Source organism: Martes martes (assembly GCF_963455335.1).
Source record: "Martes martes genome assembly, chromosome: 1".
Taxonomy (NCBI): Eukaryota; Metazoa; Chordata; class Mammalia; order Carnivora; family Mustelidae; genus Martes; species Martes martes.
Window position 1 is genome coordinate 187,613,436 of NC_137888.1, and position 19,635 is coordinate 187,633,070.

Genomic DNA, 19,635 nt, shown 5'->3' on the forward strand with positions numbered 1-19,635 from the left:
ATGCTTCCCAAGCAGCCACTGAGTGGCCACCCTAGGCTTTCAGGGACCATGGCCAACACCAATGTTAAATATATAGGAACATTACGACGGTGTTTTTTTTTTTTTTAAACATTTTATTTATTTATTTGAGAGACTGAGATCACAAGTAGGCAGAGAAGCAGGCAGAGAGAGAGGAGGAAGCAGGCTCTCTGCTGAGCAGAGAGCCCAATGCAGGGCTCGATCCCAGGACCCTGGGATCATGACCTGAGCCGAAGGCAGAGGCTTTAACCCACTGAGCCACCAAGGCGCCCCTCTTTCTTTCTTTTTTATAAGTAGGCTCCACGCTTGACGTGCAGCTTGAACTCAGGACCCTCAGATCAAGAGTTGGATGCTCTACCAACTGAGCCCATCAGGAGCCTCCCAACCTGGGTTTCTGGATGGTCATCTTGAAGCCTGGAACTAACCTCAGTGTTTCTCAAACAGCTTCCGACAATGTCACAAAAATTGATCTGCTTGATCTGAAACTCCCTCTCTTTGCATGAGAAAGCAATGAATGTGCATAGTGATCACAGCCAAGAAAATTCATTTAACTACCTGGATTCACCTATCATTTCACCTCCCCTGCAATTCTCCTGCAAATGTAAAGTGATAACAAACCATGAAACCTTTTCTGCTTTTTCATCAAGGTAATAGATCCAGAGTATCTCTCAAACCAGCCTAAAAGCAAAAGTAGTCTGGTCCTGTGGTGTTACTCCAGTTCTCCAGTAGTCTCGTAACTTCTAACAACTCCTGTGGTGGCTATTCAAAATTGTCTTTCTTCCCATTCTTCCTTGTGATGTTCCTTCTTTATTTATAGTGAAGAGAGAAAGGCAATAAAAGCAGAAAAATTAAGAAAATTGGACTGTTCACTCTGCCAAATGTGACCCACTCAGATGAAGATAATTGGAGGTATTGAAGAAAATCCAGTCTCCTCAACCTGGCAATGTGTACTCACTCCAACTCGGAACCGAACACATCCACACATGAGAGAAGGTTTCAGAGTTTCCTGACAGAAAATAACTTCTTAAGATTACATGGAAGGAATTAACAAAGACTCTGGAGACCGTCTAGGGAAAACCAACCAAAGTGATTACAGGGACAGAGGCTAAATCCCGTGTGGAAAGGTGAAGGGAAGTGGGAAGTGTTTAGCCTGAAGAAAAGGCAAGTTAGGAGTAATTTGATTAAAGGCCCTTGTATGTGGAACATGCTGACCAGCTCTTCTCCATGTCCAGAGAAGGCCAAAGAGAGGAAATTGGTTTAAATTAAAGCCTTAGAGACGTGAGTTGAATAGAAAGAATTCCTTAACTTTTTTTTTTTTTTTTTTTAACGGCCAGGCTGCTATACATAGCAAGTTAGAACGGAAATATTCTGGAAGAGCAGCCATCTGTCCTGAAATAGTTTAATCTCTAAGATGCCAGAAAAGGATGGCCTTGGAGACTGTCTCGGCAATCCGACTCTAAGGTTTGTTTATTCTCTAGAAGACTTGCTTCTTTCACAGCTAGCATTTAGTTCTCCTAAAAAGTTTCATTTCTGATGCCTCAGGAAAGAATTAGTCATATAACTGTAAAAAGAGGCAGGTTCTGAATTTAACACAAAAATGCTTTTGCTTAAATTGCTCTTACAGCTTAATGACATGCTATGGCTTAAAAGCTCGGCTGCTTCCTTGTCATTAACTCAACTTGCCCAGAGATTTCCAAGAAAGGATGTGACGGTTTTCAGAGTGAACTGATGACCTGGACGATACTATATTGTCAACTGGATCATAGCTTCGCTTGACAGTCATACAAAAGAGGAAAAGGAGGTCAAGCTTAGCAGACTCATCAAATGTCCTTCAGTATGTTGGCAGTGTTCACTAAAACCCTGTCATTCCTCTAAGTTGAATGAAAATCGCCAGTGGTCTCTCTCGCTGGTGCCTTGTATGTCTGGTGATCAAGTGGAAACCACCATGATGCCTGGGATTGGCCAAGGGAGTCTACGTTTGCACTCTGGCAGGTGAATAGTGATACTCCGGGTGAGAGAGCCACTGATGGATCATTACACAGCTACTCCCCTTTGTCCCTTGATCCTTACCCTTTCCTTGTAACCACACTTGATAAAGGTGAATCCAACCACCACCCAGATCGCTTCTTTTTGATTCTAAGGGATGCCATTTATAAAGACTACAATGAGAAGATGCCCCCTAGAGTTGTGCAGGTCTAGCAGCACGGCCTAACTCTGCAGCCACAGGACAAGCTGTCAACTCTTCTAGATCTGCTTAATAGCCACGCAGCTGTTTTCTTAAAATGTACATGAGATGCCATCATGCCTCTGTTCAAAAACTTTCAAGGGCCTCCAATTCTAATGGTGGGGCCCTAAGGATCCAGCCTGTGCCTAATTCTCCAACCTCGTAACACTTAATCTTGCTACCTGGGTTTAAAACCCTGTTTCCAATCCCCACTTGCTAAGTGTGTAACCGTGGTCAAAGTATTTGATGTTTCTGTGCTTTGGTTTTCTTACTTGTACAATACCAATAACACCAATTGTGGTTTTTGCTACTATTAAATGAGATACTATACATAATGCATTTGGAATAATTTCTGGCACACAGTATTCACTAAGTATTATTAACATTACTATTATTCTTCTTTTATGAGGAAAGTGGTAACTGTGATTGTATTATAAACTTCCAACAACTCTAAGATGCTCTCTCTGCTTCTCCCTCCTCTCCTGCTTGGAATGTGTACTTATCAAATGCATTCTGTGACAGGTACTTTGTTATGGAATTCACAAACATTACTTTGGTTTCTCACTTGTTTTAGTTTAAAATAATAACATTAAAGTAACACTGTTAACACTATTATTATATCATTAACACCAGCAGCTAATATTTACTGAGTGTTTATTCCAGGCATTGTGTTGAGTGTTAGGTGCTTTCCTTTACTTCCTTACTTCCTCACAGAAGTCTCATAAAGTTGGTGGTATTATCATCTCATTATTTGTGACTGAGGAGGAAACTGGGCTTAGAGACTTGACATGACCTGCCTAAGATCACAGAGGAAACAAGAGTTGACGTGACCAGGGTGCCTGGTTGAGCATCCTACTCTTGGTTTCGGCTTGGGTCGTGATCTTAGGGTCATGGAATCAAGCCCCTCCACCAGGCTCCAAGCTCAGCTCAGAGTCTGCTTGGGATTCTCTCTCTTCCTTTCCCTCTGCCCCTGCTCACGCACACTCTCCCCCGACCCTGCTGAAGTGAGGATTAGAAACCTAGGTCTGTATGACTGTCATACTCTCAGCCACTTCATGTCACCTGCATAATAGGCCTGCGGCATTATTTATGGAAAGAATAACATTGCAGTGGAGTTACTGAATGTGGTAACAGAAGTTCCCAAAGAATTCCTTCTAGCTGACCCTGAAAGACCTCTAATGCGGGGCACCCACCATTGGCAATACAAAACTATTTGCACTTTTCCGCACTCTGGACGGAAACAGCTTATGGCTCAATGAAGAAGGAACTGGGAACCAGGAACAAGATGGCGGGCACAAGGAGGAAAAGCTATGCACCACAAAAAGCCCACACGTACTCACCTATTCTTTTCCAGAGGCAAGTAATAAACACACTGGATTTATCTTTACTTTAACATAACTAACGAAGTCTTTATCATTTAGTAAAAATAAACGAAAGTTTTTATTTCTATAATGTAAAATTGACTTTTTAACTTTTGAAGCGAACACGTAAAACACTTCTTTCTTTTATCCCTGCTTGGGGAGTTGTAATTGCATTTTAACTGGTGCTGTTTCAAGAACAATTTTAACCTTGAATTGCAAATGTGTTGGCTGGAAGTGTATATAAATCATTTCAACTTAGTTTTTATTATAAAAATATTACAGAGAATAATTAGTTTTTAATCTGTCAGTTCAAATCAAAGGAAAGTTGAAATCTATTCACGCTATTTGTGTGCAGCAAGCGCTCTCGTCCACGAGATGTGGGGAAGGGCCATCATGGCTGAAGGGGAAAAAGGAGAGAAAATCCAAAGTAATATAATTATGAACCATTAAAAGGCTGCTGTGCACAATATGTTAGAGGATGGGCATATTACAGCCTTTACACAAAACCACAGTCCCTTATAAACATAATAATAAATGCTGGGGTAAGCATTAAGAATGGAAATGTCACACCTAAGGTCATGGAGACACTTCAACTTCACCACACATTTGAGGGGTGACAGGGCAAGCCCTGGGGTGCTGCCTCACTATTAAACAAAAGGGATGGAATATTAAATTCCCAATAGCCCAGAGCGTCCAAAGTTTTACTGATTGAACCATGGCTGCAAAAATAAAATCCAAGAATAGCTAGCTAACTACAAGGACATGTCTCTCCCGCAGCAACAGAGAGTTTTGCATGAAGACAATTATAAAAAGAAAGAAACGGATTTAACCATAATTACCACCAAAGAAAGCTATCTGTTGGGATTTAATAATGACACCTTTACCCCACCATTTAAATAACCCTCTCTATTCACATACACGGTGCATTATGTGGTCTTGGAATAGGAACTTTCTGAATTACGTGATTCCTTAAGTGTTGAGATAAAAAGTGTTGAGATAAAATGAAGGCTACAACAGCCACGAGCCCAATGGAGCTGTTCCCCCAGAAATGTGGTGAGCTCCCTTTGTTGGAAGGATAATAATTTGGATACACTGGGTTGAATCAAATATAATGTTAAATGAGGTTCACCTGTTTCTCTTTACATTTTTTTAATGTGGCGACTAGAAAATCACGTATGTGCTGGACAATGCTGCCCCAGAGCCTAGGTGACGATTTAGTAACAGCAACAACAACAACAAAAAATCCACCTAATATGTCTTTGCACACGCCCTGTGGTGCTAGGCACTAGTCTAGGCATGCCACATGCATTCTATCATTTAATCTTTATAATGACTCCATGAAGTGGCTGTATTCTTATCATCCCCATTTTACAGAAGAAAACTGAGGCACAGAGTAAGCAGTGGAGTAACTCAATTCATGTGGCTGAAAAATGGAGCCAAGAATGAAACCCAGGCAGTTTGTCTCTGAACAGAACATGGTCTTAATTCAATAGAGCTTCTCTGCTCTTTACGACAGAGATAATACCGGTTTAAAAAAAAAAAAAAGTATTGCAAATCGACCTTACCTAACCACTCAGCTTATCGTTAGAAAAAAAATTTAAATATCCGAAAGCAAACAAACTAGACATTTTTATATTTATTTATTGCTTTTTTTTGATTGAGCCTCCAAGAGGCACTTAAACAAAATTCATGCTAGGAAAAATTATAGGTAGTATCATATTTTAAAGTACAGGAAGCAGACAGTTCTGGAAACGCAAGGTTGGGATAGTTTCCAACGGCCAATGCGCCATCATTTGAGAGCCACCATTCTAGAATAAAACACATCCCTGTCTACTGGACTCAAATGATCATGTTCTCTGATTGATCATGAACACAACAGAGGCACCATCTCAACATGCTAGCCTCGCTCCTTTGACCTGGTAAACCAGCACTGAGAGTGGCACCATTTTGTTGGGATGATAAAGTCATGACACAATGTCTGCCTACTATTTACAGAAGACGTTTAGTGGAACCAACCACCTAAGCCACACTGACTGCTAGCCAACCAAGCCAACATGTGATCCCATTAGCAACACTGTATTAGATCCAGATTATCACAGGGACCAAAGTCAGAGCTCACTGGCTACAGGGCTGGTTTCAGTGTCCAAGGAAACTCACAGAAGAGGCAAAGTAAGAAGCTGTTGCTATCTGGAAGGCTTCAAAGAAACCCACGTCATACAAATCACCATACAAGTGCTACCCACTGCGTTATACGGCGAACACATTCTCATTTTCACTGCTGACAGACACCCATACGGTGTAAGGGGGAACAGAACAGAGGAAACAGTCTTTGGAGAAAGAGAAGAATGAGGAATTTCGAATGTTTTCTTTCTGACAGCAGCAGATATGGGATTCTATCTACTTGGTTTTCCGCACTGGCTGTCTGCCTTTCTGAAACGAACATTCTGTGCTAACTTCCGAAAGAATGTTGGCATGGTCAGGGTGGGAAGGTCTGAAGGGACAATACTTGGATGGTTAATGGTTTCCCTTCCGAGCGCTGACACCACTGTGACCTCCATGCAAGTGTGCTAGCAAGGATCCCGTTTGGCCGCAGGAAAATGAGCTGTTTTTCCTCCCTTGGGGGAGAGAGAGAGAGAGAAAGAGGGATAAGGTGAAGATGTGTCTGATGAAAGTACTGTCTAAGGATAGTTTATAGTAAAGAAACTGGGAAGCCAGTATGATTAACTGATCTCTTCACTATTTCCTTGAAACAGAACTACCTGCAGACAAAGTCATATATTCCAAGTTACAGAGAAAAACTCTTCTACTTCCTTTCTCTGAGTCTTTCAGCGGCAAGGAGTGAAGGGTACACAGATGTTAACTAAGCATTTCCTGGGCGCCTGGGTGGCTCAGTGGGTTAAGCCTCTGCCTTCGGCTCGGATCATGGTCTCAGGGTCCTGGGATAGAGCCCCGCATCGGGCTCTCTGCTCAACGGGGAGCCTGCTTCCTCCTCTCTCTCTGCCTGCCTCTCTGCCTACTTGTGATCTCTCTCTCTGTCAAATAAATAAACAAAATAAAAATCTTTAAAAAAATTAAAAACCAAACCAAACCAAAACAAAAAAACTAAGCATTTCCTAAGACGTCCAGTGACCCAATGTCAAAATGCTTCTAATTGACAAACACTTGACAAGACATCCAAGCCTACAGCTCTACTTTTGTTCGGACCCACAAAATATTTGAAATTCTAATAAAACACAGTACTCCACAATGACTACTCTTTGCTTCTCCCCTCCACAGACTGTCCTACAAAAAAAGTGGCCAGACTTGTATTTCTTAGTCTCATTATCTCAAGCCTTTGTATCTCAGCAGACAAAAGCATCTATCTTAATGGACAAAAAGCATCTCTTTTCAAAGTCCCCTGCCCCAACCCTGGGGATATAAATATTTGGACTGCAATTTTACTTTATTCTAGTAAGACAATGCTGGCTTCACCATTAGGAAGAAAACTCGTTTCCTGTTTCATTATCTTCTTAAAGCTGGCAGATCCTGTTCAGCAACCAAATTGCTAGTACTTCTTTTGTCATCAGAGAAGAATTAAAGGAAAAGAAATTTCTTGAAGTAAAATGTCTGCCAACAGCAGTGAAGCCAAGTCTGTCTGCCTTAACTTTGTTAGCGGGACAACATGTCTCTCCTGCACATAGCTCCGTCTAAACGACCAGCTCCATTTATCCTCCAGAGAGGGGTGGGGGGCAACACTGGGTGTTTTAGGAAGCTACCTGGTCTGTCTGCTGATTTATTTAAGGATGGACACATGACCCAAGGCCGGCCAAGCTGCTGGCTGACCGACATCTTTTCAGATCTATCTTCTTGAATACTGGAAGTAGGACCCCTCACTATAGTCAGTTGGTAGCTGGCCCTTGAGTTGAAAGATGAACTGGTAAGAGAGCAACCATATTTGGCCAGGTAACCAAAACAAAACTAGCTGGGAGTGAGAAAAGCACGAGAATTTTGCAGAAGTACAGAATCACAGAATCACAGGGCAGTTGCAGAAACTCCAAGATTTAAGAACTTGTGTGGCCCCTGAGAGAGGGCTTTGCTTCCCAGTCATAGTCCTGGTTATGACGGCTTCATCTCAGGGTGCCTCCACCACTGTTTCCTTAAAATACTCCCTTATCTGAGCTACCTTACGTGGGTTGCTGATTCTTAACTCCAAAACACACCTGACCAGGACACCCTCTAACCCTATTTCCCCCATCCCTTATTCCAAATTCTTTGCCTTTATTAGGAAAATCTTTGGACTCTTCCCCACTGTGGCCAGATCCACAATTTTGTTGCCCATATCTTCAGTTATATCGCGGATGCTGTCACATAATTCTAGAACTTCCCCTGGCCTACTACAACAGTCCTTATTCCTACCTGTCACACTCTAAAGGCATCTCTATGAGCAGCTCTGATAAGAACCTTCCATTTTTAAACAGTCCTGCTTAACGGCTCAAATCCCGTTTCTTACAATCCTACCCACTGTTGCTGGCTCTATTTTCTGAAACTATGGAGAAGAAACATACCCTTCTACTTCAGCGCATGCTGCATTACGATGACTAATATAGCCCCTCCGGGAATTTTCTCCTTCCATCTATTATCCTTCATGAGGGGATTTCAAGCCTCCCCACCCATTCCTACTCCCACCTGCCCGGTGGCTCCTCTTCCTCTGACACAGCCCTCAAACCCATCTCCATTTCATCAATTTTCACCTTCCTAGGAAATCAGCCCAGGCCACACTCAGAGAGAAGCAGTTCAGTGTAATGGTCTGCCACAGGGGTTTTGGAATCAGACAAACCTGGGCTCAGTTTCCGGCCTCAACAGTCATTACCCATGAGTTCTTGGCTATGTTACCCAATCTCTCCAGGCCACGATACCCTTATGTGCACCATCCTCGGGCAACAGTCATCTCTCCACGCTGTTTGGCCACGAAACTGACCATGTGTAAAGTGCTTAGCGCACAGAAAGAGCTCAATCAGTGGTATCTATTCCTTCATTTCGTCATGTACACAAATCTCTCCCTTTTCCGAACTTCGGGTAGGCTTAGTGGCTCAGAGCATGACTTTTGGGATCGGACACTCTGGCTTAGTAACTGGTTGGGTGGCCTTCTGTATCTCTTCTCTATAAAAGGGTGGGGCGGCAAAGAGGACTGCTGTTTGTGAGGATTAAATGGGTAAGCACATATAAAGAGCTCAGAAGCGTTTCTGGCACAAGCTGGACAGCTGTTCTCTCCTCAAGATGGGATACTTACCTAATACCTGACTGTATCCCCTCAATTCTCCTCAGCCCGTGGCTGAGAAACTGTGTTTTATATTTGACAATTCTTGGGTTAAAAAACATGTCTGTTAGAAAGACAGAAGGAATCAGGGCGGGGGAGAGGATCAAAAAACATTTTTACTGGTGCTTTGCAGCCATGTTAAATGGTTACGTCAACGCAAACCAAGTGAACACCGAGGTCCCATGTGGGGCTGAACATCTACCTGATGGTAAGAGATGGGGACAGGCCTCCGGAAGACGATCCACTCCACGATTTCGCTACACGGTGGGGTGGTCAGAGAACCCGTGTACCGGTAATAGCTCCCCAGGGATGCAGGCAGGAGGTCCCGGAGGACGAAAGGATCCAGAAAGGTCTCCTTCTCTGTGTGGAGGAAGAAGGGAAAGAAAGTCACAATGATGTAAGTCATATTATGCTGCAGACATACAGTCGAAACCCTCGGCATGCTGGTGCCACATCACAAGCCTTCTGTTTGTTTACATCCCGAGAAGTACTAGCATTTGGTGGTGGGAGGGCCACAGCAAACAAAGCAGTGTTTCCCAGGATGTGTTCTGAGTCTCCACGGTGCACTGTATTTCACGAAAAACAGGTTCCATGACGAGTGCTGCTGGGCAACCTGCGATCCTTTCTTCTCCCCACTCCCAGGGAAGAGACAAAACACTAGCACAGTCAAGTCCCTGAGAAGTCCTGCAGAAAAGAAATGGACTTGATTTCATGTAACCCATCCCCTCCCAATCTTGCTTTGCCACCGAACCCTTCCCCATCCAATACTTAGGAACTAACCATCAGTGGCATAAACGCTGGGACACCCACAAGAGATTCGGCGTAAAAAGAAAACGGTCAGCCAACAGTAAAGTTCAATTCCAAAGCTGGTTACATCTGATTGTGGTTTCACCCAGCACCTCTCCAAATCAAAGTGAAATCTAACCAACCTACAGACCTGAGCTTATAAAATGGGGCCCAGAAAATAGGCTTCTTCTTTTTACAAAAGCAGAGGGATCTTTCTTTATGTAGAAGGAATGATATTTCAACCAAGACCAAAAAATGATACCTGACAATAACTCTATGAGAAAAACAAGGTATGGAGGGGGTTAGTGCCTGCCCAAGGTCACACAGCTCCTAAGCTTCAAAGCTGGCATATGAACCCAGGCACTCTGACACCAGAGCATGCACAGCTCTGACTCAGCTAATGAAGCAGCTAAAGTAACTTCAGTGAATATTGAAGGCTAGGGGCAAAAGAGGAGAAGAGCATTGGGGCTGCGGGAACAGCATGTTCAAAGGTCCTGAGGCAGGAAGAAACAGTGCAACAGAGTTTAGGGCACAGTATTATAGCTCTCCCAATCTAGCTCAGTAGATCATCCAGCTTCTTTCCCAAATCAGAGAAGGCTCTACTCTCTCTCTTGGTCTACAAAGGTCTATCCCTGAACTTAAGTCTGGGATTTCTTTCTTAGCCCTTTTTGGGATGTAATAAGGCTATTATAATCGTGCTAATGGTTTGCCTTGGCTCCCTAGGGGCCTCCACCATCGGCCGAAGGATATCCTTGCGAGGACCTTAGGTTACCTCCTGGACACATCTGTGCCTACAGGAGTAGTCCTTCCGGGTTCAGACCCCCTCCTTCCTCTTCTTGTATGCAGAACGAGCAGTACAGGTCTTTGTGCAAATGTGCATCCATGGACTTGAGAGAGCTCTGTGACTGGGGTTATGCAAAAACCCCAATAGAAATCAACTCTTTAAAAATAAGCAAAATGGCAATTTTCTTCTGGGAGAGATTAATTGACTAAAACTTAACACTTATTTATCTTTATTACCATATGCCAGACACCATTCTGAGGGTTTACATGCTGTAAACATTTAAGCAGTACTTACTGGATGTGCCAGCCCTTGTTCTTAGAGTTTGATAAAGATTAATTTCTTTCATTCTTAAAAGAGCCCCATGAAGTTGCCCTATTATTATCACCAATTTACAGGGCTCGGATGTACAACAGGTAGGTGAGTTTAGAATCCAGGCTTTCATTATTCTTAAACCATCACTATATGCTTTCAATTTACAACACTTGACTCAAATTTCACAGATGTGGAAATGAAGGCACAGAGAAGTTAAATGACTAAGCCCAAGATCACTAGGGATTGGGGAAAGAGAAACCGTTATTCATGAGACTCTGAAACCTTGGCTGATTCTCATACAGGTTTTCAAGTCTATGTTTTTAAGGAAAAATTAAATATTAAGTCATAAATGCCAAAGTCTCCAAATTAGAGGTTCTATAACCAAAATGACAAAAGCGGGTTCTGTTTGGACAAAAGGCCGGAAATCACCAAACTGCCCCTCCGCCCACTGGCAAGTGTGGGTTTTAATTTAAACCTGGTTACCGGCAACCCAATGACAGGGTAAATCTCTGCCAGCGTGCTTGGCTGCGACGGGGTTGGCTGGGAGCAGGACAAACGCTGGCCTTTGCTTGCTGCTCCTACACTTCCCGAGCTACGTAAACAGACAAGGCAAGGCCCCAAGCAACAGAGGGAGCACAGGGCCTGGCATCACAAACCACAAAATCACCATCTTCATTTTCCCCTCACATTGTAGGTGAACTTGGTGTCGCACCGCAGCACATGAACTGGCCTTAGGATCAAGGGCTCCAGGCTGAATGGCCAGAAAACCTGGAGAGTTTTCCCCTAGGAGCCTGATCCAATTTTGGGGCTGCAGTTTAGCATGCTGTAGGCAGACAGCTAGTGACAAGACAGTGCTCGCAAACCAGCAGCGGCAAAGCCCCGACCTAAAGCATTCACTGGAGGAAGAGGCCGAGGCTTTAAGGAATATAAAAAGATAAAGCAGAAACACCTGCCCCCCCCCCATCTGAGATGACTGGATCTCACCGAGGGCACATGGTTTTAGTAGGATCAGGAGTCTCCTGTAAGTTCTTGTACGGGCTTCTGAATTCAGCAGGGACTGATGGAAACTGCAGGCATGACCATTGCTACAAAGGCAGAAGAGCTTTTTTTGTCCTTGACCAACCTAAGGGCTTCAGGGGCAGGTTCTGGCTTTAAATGATCAGCAGGTGCAATCAGATGGGAGGCAGGGAGGGTGGACATGGTGAGGGGGACCAAGAAGGAGGCTTTGCTGCTTGTTGATCCCGCCACAGTCACTGCTGTTGGGTCAGGATTCTGAGACCTGGAAGGGGCTTAGACCACCCTCATTCAGTGGCTTTGGGAGCCAAGGAACCCTTTATTCAAACAAAATCTTACACAGGAAGCAGCCAACTGAAACAGCTAAAATGCAGCCACCATGGTTAAAGCTGAGCTGGGAACCTAGGGACACTTTGGAAACCACCAACTTAGTCCAATTCTGAAATTTTACTGCGGGAAAAATGGAAGACCAGACTGGAGGTAAAAAACTTGAGAACACAGAAACTCAGATGGGATCCCTTCTTCAAGGAAGCCACTTAGGATCTGGAACGGTAAGCCTAGGACCAGAAGTGTCACCTAGCAGCAGGAGCTGAAAACTGCAATCCAACCACTGCTTTCATCAGCACCTCATTTCTCCATCCCTACGGAAGCTGGGGAAGAGAGCAGATTCTCAGCCCCCAGGGTCCAAGAATCCCAACTCCTCCACCTGTAAGCTCTGTGATCTCCGTTACTGAAGCTTCCTTGGCTGAGAGCTTAAAATAGAGTAAGCATCTCATAAATGATAGACTTTTTAAAAAATATTTTATTTATTTATTTGACACAGAGAGAGAGAAAGAGAGCGAGAGAGGGAACACAAGTAGGGGGAGTGGGAGAGGGAGAAGCAGGCTCCCCACTGAGCAGGGAGTTTGATGCAGGGCTCAGTCCCAGGACCCTGGGATCATGACCTGAGCTGAAGTCAGATGCTTAACGACTGAGCCACCAAGGTGCCCAATAAATATTATTCTTTTTTTTCCGATAAATATTATTCTTATTCTAATTCTTATTACTTATATTATTATCATCATTATTATTACTTTTCTGAACAACCAAGGCCTCGCCACCTACACCTTACATAGCTATACACTCCCTCTAATGCTGGCACATGTCTTTTTTTTTTTTAAACCTTGATTACTAGTGCCTTAAAAGTGCCTCATGTCTGACATATTCTCCACCAACCTGAGCAACACAGGTTAGAATTTTCTTTGCCAAAGTTCTAGTAAGAGCTTTGGAACCAACTCATATTTAACAGCTGTGTGACTTTAGGGAAAGGTCTTAAGCTCTCTGGGCTACTCCCCTTATCTGTAAAATGGGAATTCAGAGGGTATTTACCCCTCAGGAAGGCTGTGAAAATTAAGCAAGCTCATAAACGTAAAGGGCTTAGCAGAGTGCCTTGGGAGCCCTGATTTATCAAGGCAAGCACTTGGCTGAGAGCAGACCAGCTCATTTTGTGTTTTAAGCCAGGGATTGGCAAATGTTTTCTGTAAAGTGCCAGATAGTAAATATTTTAGGTTTTGCAGGCCAAGAGGCAAAATCAAAGATGTTATAGGAATACTTATATTAACAAACACATTCCCACCACCTTATTAAAGATATTCAAAATGCTAATAACAATGGAAGACAATTTAAAATATATACATCTGTTATAAGAAGAACAGAATTCTTTTGGGGGGGTAACATTTCACTTAATTAGGGTTTGAATGTAAAAATCATTCTTAGGTCAAGGGTCATACAACAAGAGTCAGTGAAATGGATTTAGCCAACAGGCCACATTCTCCCCTGCCCTTTTTTTTTTTTTTTAAGATTTATTTGCTTATTTTAGAAACAGAGCATGAGCAAGCAGGGGGTTGGGGGAGGCAGAGAGAGAATCTTGAAGCAGACCCCGCTGAGCTGGGCTCTATCCCAGGACCCTGAGATTATTACCTGAGCTGAAATCAAGAGTCGGCCACTTAACCAACTGAGCCACCCAGATGCCCCTTCCCTGCTGTTTTTCTTAAAGCAACTGTTCGTGTGTTGCTGTGTGTGTCTGTGGGGGCCGGCGGGTGCACCGGTGTTGGAAAGTCACCATGAGGGGCGCCTGGGTGGCTCAGTCGGTTAAGCATCTGCCTTTGGCTCAGGTCATGATCTCAGGTTTCTGGGATTGAGCCCTGTGTCGGGCTCCCTGCTCGGCGGGGAACCTGCTTCTCCCTCTCCCTCTGCCCTCTGCCACTCCCCCTGCTTGTGTGTGTGTGCTCTCTCTGACAAATAAATAAATAAAATCTTAAAAAATAACGTGGGGGTGCCTGGGTGACTCAGTTGGTTTAATGTCTGCCTTCAGCTCAGATCATGATCCCGGGATCCTGGGATCAAGCTCAGAGTTAGTCTTCCTGCTCAGCAGGGAGCCTGCTTCTCCCTCTCCCTCTGCAGCTTCCCCTTGCTTTTGCACTGGTGTGTGCTCTCTCTCTCTCTCAAATAAATAAATAAAAAATCCTGGGGAACAAAAAAAGAGAGTTACGATGATAGCCAGAGCTAGAACTGGGGTGTGTGGGGGGGTAACTTTACATGTTCTGATGCCTCCACTACTGATGATCATTTCTGTTGTGAACATACATTACAGAATTAACTCTTGAGCTGTTTTCATTCCTCCTTGAGTTTTCTAGTTCAAAATGAACATCAATTTTTACTCATCTTTCTGAAAATTCCATTTCCTGCTCAGGCCCATAGGCAGTGCCCCCCTGACAAATGGGGTGCTCACAATGCTTAGGTGTAAATGAGAAATAATTTTAGAGACGGTAGCCCTCTACTTCTAGCACTGGCCACAAAGCCCACATAAGCCACAGGGTGTTCAACTGGCCGGACCCAAGACGGGGACCTTCCTGAGCGCAGCCACTGGAAGAAGGAAGGAGGAATGCACTTTCCTGGTGAGAGCGTAAACTCTCCCACAAAGAAAATCTTAATAAATGCAGGTATTATATAAAGTGGAGAGATGTGCTAGAGCCCTGGGATTTGAATCTTAACTGGTTTACTTAAAGGTCTCACCTGAGATAAGCTGTTGAACCTCTCCTATAACTGTATCCTCGTCTGTAAAATGGGATTATAATAGTGTCAAGCTCCCTAAGCAAGTTCGATGAATAAATGAGTATTAAGTGAGTTAACATGAGTTAAGGGCTTAGGAGAGTGTCTGGCACAGGATAAGTACATGTAAGTGCTCGTTAAATGGTTCTTGTTCGAAAAGGGCAGTTTGACTCCAAACCCATCCCCGATCAGGGCATGGTGCCTCCAACTTCTAACCAAATTAGTAATTTGAATTCAAAACATTCCTATCCCAGCCACTTACCTAGTTGAGAAAAATATTTGAAACACTCTATTTATACCACCATTCATTCCATTAAACCATAATAAGCAGGTTCTGTGCATTACCAGATAAAAGAACTGAAAGAGAATGAATCTCATATTCCACTTTCAAGGATCCCAGTGCTGTATGCAGACAATATTATATTTTAATAATTAATTGTTCATCAAAGAAAAAGATGAAGAACAGGGATGCTAAATTCAAAGTTATTCAAATTGCAAAAATGAATAATGTATGACTTTTATATTAAATACACACTGTATTAAGTAGTCTACATTTCACCCAACTCTGTCTTTCATTTTTAAGCATTTTGCACGTACAATATGAATAATCAGCTAGGGGAGGTTTATTTAGAAAAAGAAATACCTTATTTGAATGCAAACGGAATATATCCGAAGATGATTAAATTTTTCTTATCAATTAGGAAATTTTGTATGAGGGCTGTAAAGTCATGGTCACCATTAAACCCAGCGTGGCCCAGTTATCCTTGCAGTTTCCTTTCAACATTAAATTATATCTGGCTCAATTCTGTTCAGTTCCTTATTTCTGATAGCAGTGCCAGGAGGCAATCTTTAATTAAAGAAAATTTGAAAGATTCAAACATGCATAATTGGATTAAAAATGTGATCATTAAAACATTAGATGATAATCATCTGATTGATTGCATTTTTCAGTGTGTTAATAACCTCATATTTTCAATGCTTTGGTTATATAGGAAGAGAGAAAGCCCTTTATAAGATATGATGAACAATCAAAATATCGATGAGACCGATGCAGTAACCAGGAATCATGGAATTATACTGAAAACATACACAAGCACACATACCGCAATGAACAAAGTATTACATTGGAAGATATATAGGGAAGAATGTGCCAGCCCTCAAAAAGCAATCAACCAATTTTAGAATAGTAGGTAAGATAAACAAATATAAGAAAGCCCAAGCTTCTGTTTTCAGCCCAGTGATTGTTTAGTTCCTTCAGGATTTCCCAAAACTTTTTAAGGAAAAGCTATTATGTCTTCCTTAACCACTTCAAAGCACTGGTATGCTTTGTGTTGGGAGGGTAGGGAGAGAGTAACATTGGAAAAAACTGGGTCATAGGTCACTCCAAATGGGGGAAGAAGATTCCTAACATCACTTCTCAAAGTTAATGTTCATGCACATCACCTGGGGAGCTTGTTAAAATGTAGATTCTGATCCCGAGAGTCTGCATTTTTAATAATGCTGAGCATATTAGAGTAGCCAGTTTCTGTGAGCACTGTATAAATGGGCCCCCCACTGTCTGTAGCCTCATCCACTGCTACTTTCTGACTCTTAGATATAGCCATCCTGGTCTCTTTGCTGTCCCAAGATCACATGACCCCAGGGCCTTTGCACTGGTTCTTCTTTCTTCACTGCTCTCTATTCATGGCTGGTTTTAGATCAAATGCCTTTCAGCTGCTAACAAGTTAGTCATATTTGAATGACACATTTCTCAATGAGGTCTCCCCTGACTATTCTGAAAACAGCAATTTTACAAGCAGGCTCATTGAGAAGGCAGAAGTGAGCCATGCAGCAACCTTGAGAGAACATTCCTATCAGAGAGAAAAGCTAGTGCAAAGGGATTCTGCCTGGTGTGTGGCTGGGGTGAAGTGAGCAAGAGGGAAGATAGAAGGAAAAGTTCAACAGCCCAAAATTTGATGGGCTTTAGGAGGAAAAAAAAAAGATCAGCTGCTGGTTAAAGTACAATCTGGAATTTGGTTAAAAATTATGAAGATGCCAAAATATTAGAACACAGAGTCAGCAGCTCAGGATTAAGTCCGGATGGGCCATGAGTGTGCTGTATGATCTGGGAGGAGCTCTGGGTGTGATGAGCTCATGACTAAAGGGCCTGCTGACCACAGAAATAGAAAATGGAAGTCACGGTGGAAACAGAGAGCCTGAGGGTCAGAATCCAGGGAATTTAGGAGTGTGGCTTCTAGGATCCATCACAGAGGTCAGAAAGCATTAGTTTAAAATGAAGACGGTGAGAGAAGCCTCCCAGAAGGAGCCAAGGAATTAATTTTATGATCTAAATACAAGCAGTGAGGGGCACTTGGGTGGCTCAGTCACTTTAGCGTCTGACTCTTGATTTCAGCTCTGATCATGATCTCAGGGTTGTGAGGTCGAGCCCTACATCAGCCTCTGCGCCAGGCATGGACCTGTTTAAAATTCTCTCTCCCCTCCCTCTCCCTCTATCCCTCACCCCCACCCTCTTGCTCGTGCTCTCCCTCTCATCTCACTCTCTCTAAAAATACATACAAACACACAAGCAATGGTACCTGCTTTATATAACTGGATGCTGGCTGTCAGGAAAGAATGGGAAAGATGGACCAAAGGGAAGGGCCTGGACCATTTTCAAGGTGTAGCTACTTACAAGGCTTCATGACAGATGATTTTAAGGAACAAGCCTAAGATTACAATGAGGGGATCCAGGGCAAAGCCCCCCAAGAATCACAAAGCACTGTAGGGTTCCAAAGAGTTACAGAGGATGTTAGTTCCACTTCATTTTACAAACAAGGAAAACGAAGTCCAAAGGGGAAAAGTGACTGGGTCAGGATCACACAGTGAGGTGGGAGTAAATCTGGGTCTCAGCCAGCACTGGGCTCTTTCTACCAGCCCATTCTCGGTCCCAGGGCTCTGAGTCCCTCACAACGTAAACACGAGGAGGTGAGAAAATCTCACAGAAGACTGAGAACTCTTCCAGCTTTTACAAGCATAAATCTAGCCCTGACACTGCCCAGCTCAAACCTTCCAGTGGCTTCTCACTTCCTTCAGAATAAAATCCAAACTCCCACCACGGCCACGGGGCCCTGAATGCTCTGTCTACCTCTGCAGCTCTTCGCTTCTGCTCTCACCCCTGCTGACCACCACCCGTCTCCTCACCCTGCTGTTCCCTCTGCTTAGAATGCTTCTCCCCATCGCCACTCCATATGGGGGATTCCTTTTCATCCCGGGACACTCAGCTCAAATGCCATCTCCTGAGACTCCACCCCAAACACCCCACCTTATATATGTTCCTGATGCCATTAACTCCATCACACCTAGTTCATTTCCTTCCCAGGTTGTGTTTACTCATTTACTGTCCGTCTCCCTCAAGAGCCTGATTTCGCACAAGGGCAAAGGCCTCGCCTTTCCCATTCACCCCATACACCCAGGAACTAAAACACTGCCCGGAACATAGTAGGTTCCCAATAGTTACGTGACAAGAGAATGAAGGAACAAACAAGCACGGTAGTTGGGGTATTTTAAATAACCAATAAATCCGAGATACTGTATTTCTTTCATATCTAAGTCACTAATGACTATAAATAAGATGTATCATTATTTCACATGCCACTACTAAAGGCGGCACATTACTAATTAGATAATGACATGATATCGGTGTAAGATGCACCCCGATTTTAGAGTTGTTAAACTACGAAGAAATGAAAAAAACCGCAACTATGTGTGATGAGGGACGTGATCATCTCACAATATACATAAATATCGTACCATTATGTTGTATCCCTGAAACTAACGTAATGTCATGGCATAAACACATGACAGAAAGCACATGAAGAAACGAGAGTCACAGAATTGAGGACATTAGGATATTGACATGACTGAGGTTTACCTCTTTTGACCAGTGTGTGTTTATGGTATATGAGCTCAGGGTCGGGTATGGCTGGTTTTCTCAAAACAAGGCCTCACAACTTTGTGGAGTGGGTATCGACATCCTGATGAGGGCTGATACCTTGCTCATGGTCATGGCTGTGCAGACCTCAGTCTCATTATAGGCCGTGTAATTGGTGGATAGTGATCTCCTCTCTAGAAGGCTGGAGGCTCTGTGACAGCAAGACCGTAGCTCCTGACTATACCCCTGGGACACAACACAGGGCCTTAAAGGGTAGGTCCTTCATACATGGCTGAAAAACATGGATCAAACTAAGTCACTAAGTAATTCTATGTCAAAAGTGGCCCAGAGGCCAAATCTAGCCTAGTAGCTATTTTTGTAAATGAAGTTTTATTGGAACACACCCACGGCTATTTGTATACAAATGATCTATGCCTGCTTCCAGGTTATAACTGCACAACTGAGTTGCTGCAACAGAGTACATATGGCCAGCAATGCCTAAAATATTTGCTATCGATCCCTTTACAGAGAAAGCTTGCTGACCCCTGTTCCTATAGAAGAAGTAGGACATTTAAAAGGGATGGCAACAAGCATCCCATTTGAGAATGAATGGGGCAAACTACATGGGAATGCAGAGGTATGGACCTTATTTCAGCTTTGAAACATTTTCCACCAGTGGGCAGAGAATTAAATTACTACCCTTTGGCTTTTATGACAGGCATAGTCCGGAGAAAATCCTACAGGCCCATATTATGACGTGAACAGCTAGTGTTATTCCAGGTTCTGAGCAAGGGCAGCTTGATTAGGAGACAGCCTACCTGATTAAACAGATTCTTGAAC

General features: G+C 43.4%; 1 protein-coding gene across 2 annotated transcripts in view; it reads right to left on the bottom strand.

Moving 5' to 3' along the window:
- PTPRG (protein tyrosine phosphatase receptor type G) overlaps positions 1–19,635 on the bottom strand; it is a gene marked incomplete at its 5' end in the record, with an annotated part of 697,399 nt that overhangs the window by 132,534 nt on the left and 545,230 nt on the right. For both annotated transcript variants that reach the window (XM_080822349.1, XM_080822350.1), the window contains one exon: positions 9,102–9,259. In XM_080822349.1, the coding sequence (XP_080678475.1) occupies positions 9,102–9,259 (158 nt within the window). The remainder of the gene's footprint in view (positions 1–9,101; positions 9,260–19,635) is intronic.